Source organism: Hyaena hyaena, unplaced genomic scaffold (genome assembly GCF_003009895.1).
Source record: "Hyaena hyaena isolate Hyena2069 unplaced genomic scaffold, ASM300989v1 scaffold_1539, whole genome shotgun sequence".
NCBI classification, from domain to species: domain Eukaryota; kingdom Metazoa; phylum Chordata; class Mammalia; order Carnivora; family Hyaenidae; genus Hyaena; species Hyaena hyaena.
Genome location: NW_024082176.1, coordinates 77,307 through 90,702, shown reverse-complemented (window position 1 = coordinate 90,702; position 13,396 = coordinate 77,307). Strand labels below are relative to the sequence as shown.

Genomic DNA, 13,396 nt, shown 5'->3' with positions numbered 1-13,396 from the left:
CTTTCCTCTCTGTCACAATGTGTTCAGGATCCACAAAGGAAAAAGGCAATTCCTGTCCTCAAGGAGCTTTCTCAGGGGGAAGTACATGTAAATAAATAAATTATGCCACAACATGGTACATGTAATAATAGAACTGTTAAAAGCAACTCCAACAAATTATATTTTAACTTGTATCTAAGTTTCATTTCAAATGTACCACAAAGGAACTATATCTCTAAGAAAATTTGTTGGAAGAGTTCCTATTGGTCAAGAGAATTTTCCCCCTCTCTTTTAATATAGAGAAACTGTGTTTATTTTATTTTAACTAAAAAATTTTTAAATGTTTATCTTAGAGACAGAGCATGAACGAGGAAGGGGTGAAAGAGAGACGGAGACACAGAATCTGAAGCAGACTCCAGGCTCTGAGCTGACAGAGCCTTTGAAGCGGGGCTCGAACTCATGAACTGTGAGATCATAACCTGAGCTGAAGTTGGACGCTTAACCAACTGAGCATGCTTCCAGGGAAAAAGAAAAGCTTTTAATTACTCAGAGTAAGAACTAAAAGATTATTAAAAATACTTTTACCTCTCCAACTTATTCTTTTTTTTAATGTTTTTTATTTATTTTTGGGAGTCAGAGACAGCGTGAGCAGGGGAGGGTCAGAGAGAGAGGGACCGGCTCCAGGCTCTGAACTGGCTGTCAGCACAGAGCCCGATGCAGGGCTCAAACTCATGAACCGTGAGATCATGACCTGAGCCAAAATTGGATGCTTAACTGACTGAGCCACCCAGGCGCCCCTCCAACTTATTCTTTATTGGAACTTGGAAGTATGGACATCTTTGGCTTAAGAATTTTGACTAATTCTCATTCTAGATAGGATATTTCTCAGGGCAAGTTTCATGTCCTTATTACGAAGACTATAGATCAGAGGATTAAAGAGAGGAGTCATTATTGAATATACCAGTGTCAGGATCTTCTGCATCAAAGTTGGGACGCCATATGTAGGACTCACATACATCACCATGACTGTCCCATAAAAAAGAGACACCACAACTAAATGAGAACCACAGGTAGAAAAGGCCTTTTTCCGGCCAGCTGCAGAAGGGACCTGAAAGACGGCTCTGAGCAACAAGGTATAGGATCGAAGAATGTACATAATAGTAAAAAAGAGAACAAGGGAGCTCTGAGTATAGAAAATAAATTCAGTAATGGGGGCTGGAGCACAAGACAGAGACATTAGTGGGTCCATGTCACACAGGAAGTGATCAATGATATTGGATCCACAGAAGGGGAGTTGGGAGATGAAGAAAATGGGGATTGGGTAGCCAAGGAATCCAGTAAGCCAGCAGAGAGACACCAGAATTCTACAGAGTTTCCCAGTCATAATGGTGGGGTAGTGCAGTGGGTGGCAGATGGCCAGGTACCGATCATAAGCCATTACTGCTAAGAAGAGACATTCAGTTGTGCCCAGGGAAAAGAAGAAGTAGAACTGGAGGAAGCAGCCAGAAAATGAGATGGCCTTGGTTTTGGAGAGAATGTTGGCTAGCATGTTAGGAACAGTGGAGGAAGAGTAACAGATCTCAAGGAAGGCAAAGTTTCCCAGCAGAAAGTACATTGGGGTATGCAGTCGTGGGTCCCATCTTACTGCACAGATAATGGCTCCATTCCCCAGCAGGATCAAGACATAAGCCACCAAAAAGAGTGAGAAGAGGAAAACCTGTATCTCCCAGCAACCAGGGAATCCCAGGAGAACAAACTCAGTCACAGTGTGAATGTGTGTTGCTGACCTGTTCATGGGTCTTAAACCTATGAAGAAGAAAAACATGAGGATAACACAAGTTTCTTTGCTTTCTACATATCTCAAGAACTTAAGTGAGAAGAGAAATTAAGCTCTACAGGAAAATATGAGATATTTTGAGACCAAGTGGGAATAAATCTCACCTTATTTTGAATTGATTGTGCTTCTAAATCTTATTTCTTTTGTTAGAATCCAATGCAGCAAGAATTTTCCACATTAGTGGTACAATGTGAAAAGTTTCTTTCTTTTTTGATTTCTTTGAGGCTTAAGAAGACCTTTTATAATTTTGGGTTTCTTTCCTAAAGTTGATTATGGATCTTCAATGCACGATCTCATCCATTTTCTTTTATTCAGCTTACCTTGTTAAAAAAAAAAAAAAAAAAAAGACAAATTTTAAGGACAGCTGGTGTGAGATTGGGTTAAAACTTTAGCAACAGAACAACATTAGTTGGCTTACTCTTGGAGTTAAAATTTATTCCAGGACATTGGCTTTTCATAGTCTAATGAACTGAATTAATTGTCACATACATCACTACACTCAAGATTCAAGGCTGTTTTTAAATTTTCCTTTAAGAATTTCCTATAAGATTTTCTTTTAAATGTTTTTTTTTTTTAATTTATTTTTGAGTGATAGAGTGCAAGCAGGACAGGGGCAAAGAAAGAGGGGATAGAGGGTCCAAAGTGGGCTGTGCACTAATAGCAGTGAGCCTCATGTGGGGGCTGCTCAAACCCACAAACCATGAGATCATGACCTGAGCTGAAGTCGGATGCTCAACTGTCTGAGCCACCCAGGAACCCATAAAGATTTTCTTTTAAAATACCACAATAGTTCAGGGGCGCCTGGGTGGCTTAGTCGGTTAAGCGTCTGACTTTCGCTTAGGTCATGATCTCGCGGTTCGTGGGTTCGAGCCCCGCGTCGGGCTCTGTGCTGACTGCCAGCTCAGAGCCTGGAGCCTGTTTCAGTCTGTAACTTCCTCTCTCTCTGACCCTCCCCTGCTCACGCTGTCTCTCTCTCTCTCTCTCCTAGAAATAAATAAAAACATTTAAAAAAAAATACCACAATAGTTCAGTGACACCTTAAAAAACATACAAAAGACAAACCATATCAAATATCTTTGCTCTAAAGAGTGAGAATATTTTCAGTTATTTCAATTTTCAAGTGTTTATTTTCATGTTTTCACACATACTATAAAAAAATGAATTGCTTTACTTTTCGTATTCAGATCCTACCTAGTTGAAATAAAGAAAATTATGTTTTCAGCACAAAGTTTTAGTTCATTTAGTAAATAATTTTGGATGATAAAAACAAAGGAATCTTATATTGAATGGGGTTTATCTGCAGTTTTATTTAGTAGAATTAATCATGTTTTCTGAAAGGGAGAGGTCATTTTCAAATATTTGCATAGGCATATACTTTTCAACAGTATTTAAGAATTTAACAAAAAAGTACTGATTTTTGTGTTTAAACAACAGAGTAATCTTAATATTAAAAAGCACTAAGAATCTTAAAAATGGTAGTTTCAATATTGAGTTTTCTTGTTAAACTTGTCAGACTGAGCGCCTTGTCTGTTGGAGGTCACTAGTTATAACTGTCAGGAATGGAAGATAAAGAGATTTGAAAGGAACGTAGAACAGAAATTTGAAAGGCAAATAAGAACAGAGAAGATCTGCACTTCACTATCACTAGTCCCCTCTTGGTGGTTTTTAAAGGAGCCTAAAATGGAGGTTTGAGCACCAAGTCCTAAAGTTGGCCTGTTTTCCAATCAATGTTGAACTCAAAAGCCATTTGTTTACCAACTTCACTGAAGAAGGTGCTAAATGGATAATTCCCAGACTGTTATTTATGAAGCATAAATAAATCAGTTTCCATGCTACAGGCCAGGAACTAAGTCCAGGCTGACAGATTCAAACTAGTAATCAGTATCTTGAGATCTGTGCTTCCTATGATTCTTTCTGAAAAAATGGACCATGACATGCTTTCTTAATGTGAATAACATTTCAGGACACTCTCCATTACAATCAACAACTTCACACCTAATTTCATTTTTTTTTCTGCAACTACAGCCTGTAAAATTTATTAGAAAAAACATTATTTTTGCTATAGCCTTTGGTGAAAGTGTTGGTAAGTAATAGGATAATCCAAGGGTAGAGAACTTAATGGAAAAGCCAGAGTACTCAATTTTTATTTTAACCATTGATAAAATAAACTGATTCCATAAAATTATGCATAACTCCACCCTCTAAACCCTCCAAAATTAGTAGGGTTGAGAAATTGCTGGAAATAGGTAGTGTATTAGAATGGAGTCTCCACCATTTTATACCATTAAAAAATGTAATTTTCACGTTTTTGGCATTCATAAATCATTATATGAGCTACAATCCTAGCTTTTCTATACTCTCCTTTCTAATACAAGAAATCAGCCAACTAACAACCAATCAACTCACCATTCTTGGATGGCCATCTCAAGAACAATAGTTTGATTAAACAACTTGCTTCCAAATGTCCCTCGCTTGATATACTGTCTTCTCAGTTCGTGGTAGAGAAGAATACAACACCGGTCTACTCCTGGAAAGTGAGATTTTTTTTCAGAAAGATCAACCTTAATAATAAAAAAATATTGGGGAAAAATGGTCCAGATTATTTACTTTAATTGTTCATTTTACAGATAAGCTTCACAGAGGCTGCATGACTTTTTACCCAATGAATGTGTCATGCATCCACACATGGAATGTTCACACTGTACTGCTATAAAGGAAAAATGACTAATCAGTTTTCCAAGGTAAAAGGCAGTCTGTAGTATATCACAACAGTGGTTGTAATATGGACAATTAGTCCCTTTCTCTTACATACAATGATGGATTTCTTGGCTGAGCTTGGAAAGAGCGATGGACACAGTGGAGTTGAACATATAGGCACCTTCTCCTCACTGGCTTTGAAGAGGAAAACTGCAGGTGACGGCTTTATATGTGGTTCCCTGGACTTCCTTAATTTCTGGAGGCTCTAGAAGCTTGTTCTCTCTGAGTTTACTGAGATAACTTAACGTGTAAAGGAGTGTTTAATCTCAGGGATTAATCCCTTTTGGGATTATTCTAAAACTTGATGTCACTCCCAAGTGACTTCCTCATGTTTCCCCTGGAGTGTATTCTCTTTCCAACCTTTGAGGCTCATCCAGGTTTTGGTAGATTAGTTCCTAGTAGATTAGCTCTGTTATGAAACAGAGAATTCAGGGGAAGTACTGAGTGAGTTTCAGGAGGCTTTCTATTGCAGAGATTGCATTTCATTAAAGAATCACCCTTAGTGGAGATAAGTGCAATAAGTGGAAGTTTTGCCCATGATTTGAATTCTGAAACTGAGACATATTTGTGACTAACTTTAAAGTTAAATCCACTACATTTTTCTGTAGTCTTTCACTGTAATGACCAGGTGGTCGATACCAGGTAGGAACTGCCTGTGTTTTTGAAATTCAAGATGACAGAAGCCATTTAATTGACTAATCTAGTCAAATTGTCAGTTTTCATTCTGATTTCACTTTCTAGTGGGAATATTGAAATCGCTGCAAACACAAGAAGAAATTTTTTTATCACTTAGTCTTTTGTGTCTTCTAAAAAATTTGGGTTTCTTCTGAGAGTCCTCTCTAACCACTTCTTTAAAATATGATTACATGGGGCACCTGGGTAGCTCAGTTGGTTAAGTGTCCAACTTTGGCTCAGGTCATGATCTCATGGTATGTGGATTCGAGCCCCTTGTCAGGCTCTGTGTTGACAGCTAGCTCAGAGTCTGGAGCTTGTTTCAGATTCTGTGTTTCCCCCTCTCTCTGACCCTCCCCTGCTCATGCTGTGTCTCTCTCTCAGAAATAAATAAAACAATAAAATTTTTTTTTAATTAGAAAAAAAATAGCATATGATTCCTGGGAAAAGGTGACAGTGATGGCTAATGGGAAAATCTTGGGGTAGCTTGTAAGTGAACTTAATATTCATTGACACTCTACGCCATTTCCCCATTGAGTATTCTTGGTTCCTTTGTTAAATATAGTTGTCTGTAGTTGTAAGAGTTTATTTCTTGGCTCTTGATTCTGTTCTGTTCATTACTGTGTCTATTTTTGTATCAATACCATACTGTTTTCTTTATTACAACAGCTTTGTAGTATAGCTTGAAATCAGAAAGTGTGATGCCTCCAGTTTTGTTCTTTCTTAGGATTGCTTTCCATATTCAGGATCTTTTGTGGTTCCATACAAATTTTAGGGTTTTTTTTTTTTTTTCCTATTTCTGTGAAAAAATACCATTGGAATTTTGATAGGGATTGCATGGTCTTTTCTCATTTTCTTTCATCAAAGTCTCATAGTTTTCAGTGTACAGATCTTTTACATCAATGGTTAGATTTGTTCTTAAGTATTGTTTTTGATGCTATCGTAAATGGGATTGTTTTCTTTATTTCTTTTTCAGATATGTCATAGTGTATATAAACACAACTGATTTCTGTATGTTGATATTTTTTATCCTGCAACTTTACTCAATTTATTGATCTTATAGTTTGGTGGAGTCTAGGATTTCCTATATAAATGATCATGTAATCTGCAAAAACAACTTGCCCTCTTTGCTGGTTTGGAATTATTTTATTTCTTTTTCTTGACTGATGCTCTGACTAGGACTTCCAGGACTATGTTGAATAGAAATGGTAAGCATGGACACCATTGCTTGTTACTAATCTTAGCAGAAAAGATTTTGACCTTTTACCATTAAGTATGATGTTTGCTGTGGGCTTGTAATATATGGCTTTTATTATGTTGAGGTATGGTTCTTCTATACCCACATTTTTAAGAGTTTTTTTTCCTTTCATAGTTTATTGTCAAATTGGTTTCCATTTAACACCCAATGCTCATCCCAACAAGTACCCTCCTCCAGGCCCATCACCCACCTTTCCCTCCTCCCCACCCATCAGCCTTCAGTTTGTTCTCGGCATTCAAGAGTCTCTCATGGTTTGCCTCCCTCCCTCTCCCTAACTATTTTGCCCCTTCTACCCCATGGTCCTCCATTAAGTTCCTCCTAATCCACCTATACGTGCAAACATATTGTATTTGTCCTTCTCTGCCTGACGTATTTTGCTCAGCATAACACCCTCAAGGTCCATCCATGTTGCTACACATGGGCAGATTTCATTCTTTCTCATTGCCATGTAGTAAGCCATCGTATAGATAAACCACATCTTCTTGATCCATTCGTCTGTTGATGGACTCTTAGGCTCTTTCCATGTTTTGGCTATTGTGGAGAGTGATGCTATGAACATTGGGCTGCAGGTGCTCCTATGCATCAGCACTCCTGTATCCCTTGGGTAAGTTCCTAGCAGTGCTATTGCTGGGTCATTGGGGAGTTCTATTGTTAATTTTGTGAGGAACCTCCACACTGTTTTCCAGAGGGGTTGCACCAGTTTGCATTCCCACCAACAGTGTAGGAGGGTGCCCATTTCTCCACAACTTCGCCAGCATCTAGAGTCCTCTGAATTGCTCATTTTAGCCACTCTGAAGGATGTGAGGTGGTATCACAGTGTGGTTTTGATTTGTATTTCCCTGATGAGGAGGAATGCTGAGCATCGTTTCATGTGTCTGTTGGCCACCTGGGTGTCTTCTTGGGAGAAGTGTCTGTTCATGTCTTCTGCCCATTTCTTCACTGGACTGTTTGTTTTTGGGTGTGGAGTTTGGTGAGTTCCTTATAGATTTTGGATACTAGCCCTTTATCTGATATGTCATTTGCAACTATCTTTTCCAATTCTGTCGGTTGTCTATTAGTTTTATGGTATGTTTCCTTTGCCGTGCAGAAGCTTTTAATCTTTTTTTTTTTTAATGTTTTATTTATTTCTAGGAGAGAGAGAGAGACAGCGTGAGCAGGGGAGGGTCAGAGAGAGAGGGAGTCACAGACTGAAACAGGCTCCAAGCTCTGAGCTGGCAGTCAGCACAGAGCCCGACGCGGGGCTCGAACCCACGAACCACGAGATCATGACCTAAGCGAAAGTCAGACGCTTAACCGACTAAGCCACCCAGGCACCCCCAGAAGCTTTTAATCTTGATGAGGACTCAAAAGTTCATTTTTGCTCTTGATTCTCTTGCTTTTGGGGATGTGTCAAGTAAGAAGTTGCTGCAGTGGAGGTCAAGGAGGTTGTTCTCTGCTTTCTCCTCTAGGGTTTTGATGGTTTCCTGTAACGCATTTAGGCCCTTTATCCATTTTGAGTTTATTTTTGTGTATGGTGTGAGAAAATGATCTAGTTTCATTCTTCTGCATGTTGCTGTCCAGTTCTCCCAGTACCATCTGTTAAACAGACTGTCTTTTTTCCATCGGATACTCTTTCCTGCTTTGTCAAAGATTAGTTGGCTGTACACTTTTGGGTCCAATTCTGAGTTCTCAGTTCTGTTCCATTGGTCTATGTGTCTGTTTTTGTGCCAATACCATACTGTTTTGATGATGACAGCTTTGTAGTAGAAGCTAAAGTCTGGGATGGTGATGCCTCCCGTTTTGGTTTTATTCTTCAATATTACTTTGGCTATTCGGGGTCTTTTGTGGTTCCATACAAATTTTAGGATAGTTTGTTCTAGCTTTGAGAAGACTGCTGGTGCAATTTTCATTGGGATTGCATTGAATGTGTAGATTGCTTTGGATAGTAATGATATTTTAACAATATTTATTCTAATCCACGAGCATCGAGTGTTTTTCCATTTCTTTGTGTTCTTCAGTTTCTTTCATAAGTTTTCTATAGTTTTCATCGTACAGATCTCCTGTATCTTTGGTTAGGTTTATTCCTAGATATTTTATGTTTTTTTGTGCAATTGTGAATGGGATCTGTTTCTTGATTTCTCTTTCTGTTACTTCATTGTTGGCGTATAAAAATGCAACTGATTTCCATACGTTGATTTTGTATCCTGCAACTTTGCTGAATTCATGGATCAGTTCTAGTAGGCTTCCAGTGGAAGCTACTGGCGGGTTTTCTATGTAGAGTATCAATGTCGTCTGTGAAAAGTGAGAGTGGGACTTCTTTGCCAATTCTGATGCCTTTTATTAGTTTTGTTGTCTGATGGTTGATGCTAGGACTTCCAGCACTATGTTAAACAACAATGGAGAGAGTGGACATCCCTGTCGTCTTCCTGATCTCAGGGGGAAAGTTTTCAGGTTTTCCCCATTGAGGATGATGTTAGCTGAGGGCTTCTAGTAGATGGCTGTTATGATGTTTAAGTAAGTTCCTTCTATCCCAACTTTCTCGAGGGTCTTTATTAAGAAGGGATGCTGTATTTTGTCAAATGCTTTTTCTGCATCTATTGACAGGATCATATGGTGTTTATCACATGATGTGATATCACACAATGTGATGTATCACATTGATTGAATTGCGAATTTTGAACCAGGCTTGTAACCCAGGAATGAATTCCACTTGATCTTGGTGTATAATTCTTTTTATGTGCTGTTGAATTCGATATGCAAGTATCTTGTTGAGGATTTTTGCATCCGTTTTCATCAAGGACATTGGCCTGTTGTCTTCTTTTTCTGCTGGATCTCTGTCTGGCTTGGGAATCAGAGTGATGCTGGCTTCATAAAATGAGTCTGGAAGTTTTCCTTCGATTTCTATTTTTTGGGATAGTTTGAGAAGAATGGGTATTAATTCTGTTTTAAAGGTCTGGTAGAATTCCCCAGGGAAGCCATCAGGCCCAGGGCTCTTATTTGTTGGGAGATGTTTGAGAACTGATTCGATTTCTTCACTAGTTATGGGTCTCTTCAGATTTTTTTTATCTCTTCCCGTGTGAATTTTGGTAGTGAGTGTGTGTTTAGGAATTTGTTCTTTTCTTCTTAGTTGTCCAATTTGTTGGCATATAATTTTTCATAATCCCTGATAATTGCTTCTATTTCTGAGGGATTGATTGTAATAAGTCCATTTTCATTCATGATTTTGTCTATTTGGGTGCTCTCTCTTTTCTTTTTGAGAAGTCTGGCTAGAGGTTTGTCAATTTTGTTTATTTTTTCTAAAAACCAACTCTTAGTTTCTTTGATCTTTTCAATTGTTTCTTTGGTTTCTATATTGTTTATTTCTGCTCTGATTTTTATTATTTTCTTCTCCTGCTTGGTTTGGTGTGCTCTTGTTGCTCTCCCTCTAGTTCCTTTAGGTGAGCTGTTAGATTTTTGCACTTGTCTTTTTTCTAATTTCTTGAAACAGGCCTGGAGTGCAATGTACTTTCCTCTTAGGGCTGCATTTGCTACATCCCATAGAGTTTGGATTGTTGTATTTTCGTTTTCATTTGTTTCCATATATTTTTAAATTTCTTCTCTAAGTGCCTGATTGGCCCATTTGTTCTTTAGTAGTGTGTTCTTTAACCTCCATGTTTTTGGAAGTTTTCGAGACTTCTTCCTGTGATTGGTTTGAAATTTCATAGCATTGTGATCTGAAAGTGTGCATGGTATGATCTCAATTCTTTTCTGTTTATTGAGGGCTGCTTTATGTCCCAGTATGTGATCTATCTTGGAGAATGTGCCATGCGCACTTTAGAAGAAAGTGAACTCCATGGCCTCAGGATGTAGAATTCTAAATATACCTGTCAGATCCCAAAATGGTAATTTTAATCCAATCATGTCAGAAATTAGATTAAATACAGATTATCTAAAGAAGCTAATTAAGAGACTGAAAGTATAAATTAAAAAAAAGGGAAGATGCAACAAATTGCTATCTATAAAAATCCTCATTAAATAAAAATAATACATTAAAAATAAAATCCTAGAACAACATCCACTATTCAAACATTGAACAAAAGAAAGTTGGAGTAGCTACCTTAATATCAGACAAAGTAGGCTTTAGAATGAGGAGCATTACCATAAAGAAGGACATTACATGACTCAAAAGGCATCGTTTTTCCAAGAAAAGAAGGTAGGAGGTATCTGACAACACAGCTTCAGGAAACATAAGCAAAATCTGATCAAAGTGAGGTTAACTCACAGAATGAATATTACTTATCAGTGTCTTATTAGCAGAGCAGATCTGGCCTAGGAGAGAAAGTCTGTTTCCAAGGAAAGGGAATAACCCTTTTCAAGCCATTGAGTGAGTGAGAATGAGAGTTCTGATGTCATAACTCTGAAACTGACAGATAAGAGTCCAAAACTCAAAGAATGGAAAAAACTAAATATAAAAGAACATGAAGATAAACAAAAAAACTTGTATTACAGCTAAACTGTTGTTGCTGTAGTGATTTCACTGTCATAAAAGTAATGTATATACAATAAGACAAACATCTGCTTTAAGAATAGCATGAGAGTTTCTGATCACCACTGGAGAAACTGAGTCCCAAAGGCCAATCAGTGGGCTCCTGAGGGAAGAGAACATTGGGGATATAACTGATAATCTTCTCTCATAAATTCTCACTTTTGGAATTCCCAGGAGACTATATCCCTTAGGAGGAATCAGACACAGATTTCAGAGAAACATAAATAAGTCTCTGTTGTGCAGCAAACTTGCCAATTTTTCTCCAAACCAGTATCTCGTGCCCAACAATGTAAACACCCTCTCTGGGCTGCTGGATGCCAAGGATGCCATACCCTCCAACGTGCCTGCCTCCTGCTGCAGTGCAAACAGAAGATTCCAAGTCAGACCTGCCAGTTGTATGAGGAGGTGGGTTCAAAAGAGATACAAGTATAGGACAGTTCTTAGGTGTGTCTTTTAGCTCTGCCTTCTTTTATGTGGTTGTGGAAAACAATAGCATCACAAGTTACATGAAGAATGTTAAGATTTATCTTTACAATGAAGAGGGCTGGGAATCAAGGAAGTGAGAGAGATGGGGATAAGGAAGTATGAATGGTCTGTCTTTATTATTAACCAGGAAGTATATCAAGCCAGAACCAACTTTTTGCGGGAAACAGCATGTTAGGGAAGTGACATCTGGAAGTGACTGACAAAGTGGCGATGAGGAGCAGGACAGAGAAAATGTCACCTGTCTCTTATTTTAGCCGTGTTTGCCTCTGCCACAGAGGAGATGATCAGCCATTTCGAGGAGGAAGAACACCATGACTGAGCACTCCTGCTTGGTGGGTTCACTCCCACATGGCTTACAAAGTCATTGTGATCCTCATACACATTAATCACCAAATATTTCCTACTTTTACACCTCTTTCCTCATGGATTTTTTGGCTTCTGGGTTGCTCTGAATTCCTGCTACAGAGGAATTACTCAAAGCTTGATTTTGCCAAACATGATCTAGTCACAGACCAAAGAGGAGCCTTACAGTGAAGTGTGATGTGGAAAATTCTGAACCTCCTTTGATACCTTGTGTCACTAATTGAAATAATTAAGATCACCCTTAAAGCTATGACATTATGCAGTCTGAAAAGTAATGTATCTTATAACTAATACATTAATAAATGTTGCTAGCTAGAATAAGTAAAAGCACCTGGGTCTGTATTCTGCACTTATATTTTTTTGAATAAATATCACTCAATCATGTCACTTGGGTCCAAATTTTGACCGTCCTTCATTAATGAAGGGGATCCTAAAATAAATTAATAAATTAAGATGAAACTACTAACAATGGAATTGTAGGCAATTTCATAGGCTTTGTTTTGCTTTTCTCACCATGGAAATCACACATCTATGACTAAAGCAGAGAAGGAAATTTTCACAAAGGTTCTCCTTCAACTTCCCCAAACAATGCAACCTTCTACATCTAGAGTAGGATGGGAACAACGAAGTGAGGAAGGAGGAGGGGAATCCTTATCTAGAGGGACAGTTTATGGCTCCCACCATCAGTCTAGGTTCCCAGAGGCCTCTGCTTGGGAGTATCTGACATCTGTGAGCTTCTACCTCTATCCATAACCCAGAATAGAGGCCTTACTAAGAATCATGACACTTCAGGGAAAACCCTCAAAAATCCTCAAATAATATACCAGATACATGTTCAGTATTTTTTAAAAAATACTTCTACCTATAAGTAGAGATTTAACCTAAACCAAAATTTTATAGAACTATTATAATTCAGCAGATAAAAGATGGAACCAATATGAAAGCCATTATTTAGATGTCTGGAAGTTAAATTTTTATTTACTTAACCATGATGAATACTGAATAATAGATGGTACTTTTGATGTTTTTTGTCTCCATTATCAGATGACCTTAAGACGCCAAAACTTAAATTCCAACATTGATCCAGAATAACACTGAACTGTATAAAGATTTCAGTGTATTCTCTTTCTCCCTCTTGTGATACCTAGCATTTGTGTCTCTAATTCCAAAGATTGAAGTAATTGAAATTCTGTGTCCAATGTTAAGGGTCTATACATCTTAATCTATAGATACAAGTACATGATTTTCTTACTTTTGTTAGTACTGTCATTAATTTTCTCCAACTGCTTATTGCATAAGATCTTTTCTTTTCCTGTGAGAAAGTTCTGACAGAGAAATGAGAGAGTATAAAAATTCAAAGTCTGATCATACCAAGAACTCTGAATGGTTTGTAATCTTCAGCAGTAGGATTATATTATTTACTTAATGGAATAATAAAATCTGAGAATGTTAGGGAATTCCAAAAAGGAAATACTCCTGAAGATTAAAAAATGTTACTTTTTGTCATGGTCACTTTTTCCTCTCTACCCCTTAGGAAGCC

The 13,396-nt window shown here is 37.9% G+C and overlaps 1 protein-coding gene across 1 annotated transcript; it reads right to left on the bottom strand.

Annotated features, from left to right (window-relative positions):
* Window positions 1-823: 823 nt before the first annotated feature.
* Window positions 824-1,804, bottom strand: LOC120225957 (olfactory receptor 11H4). Its single transcript, XM_039224147.1, has one exon. It carries the CDS (start codon window positions 1,802-1,804, stop codon window positions 824-826), a length of 981 nt encoding a protein of 326 aa, XP_039080078.1.
* Between the last annotated feature and the right edge of the window lie 11,592 nt (window positions 1,805-13,396).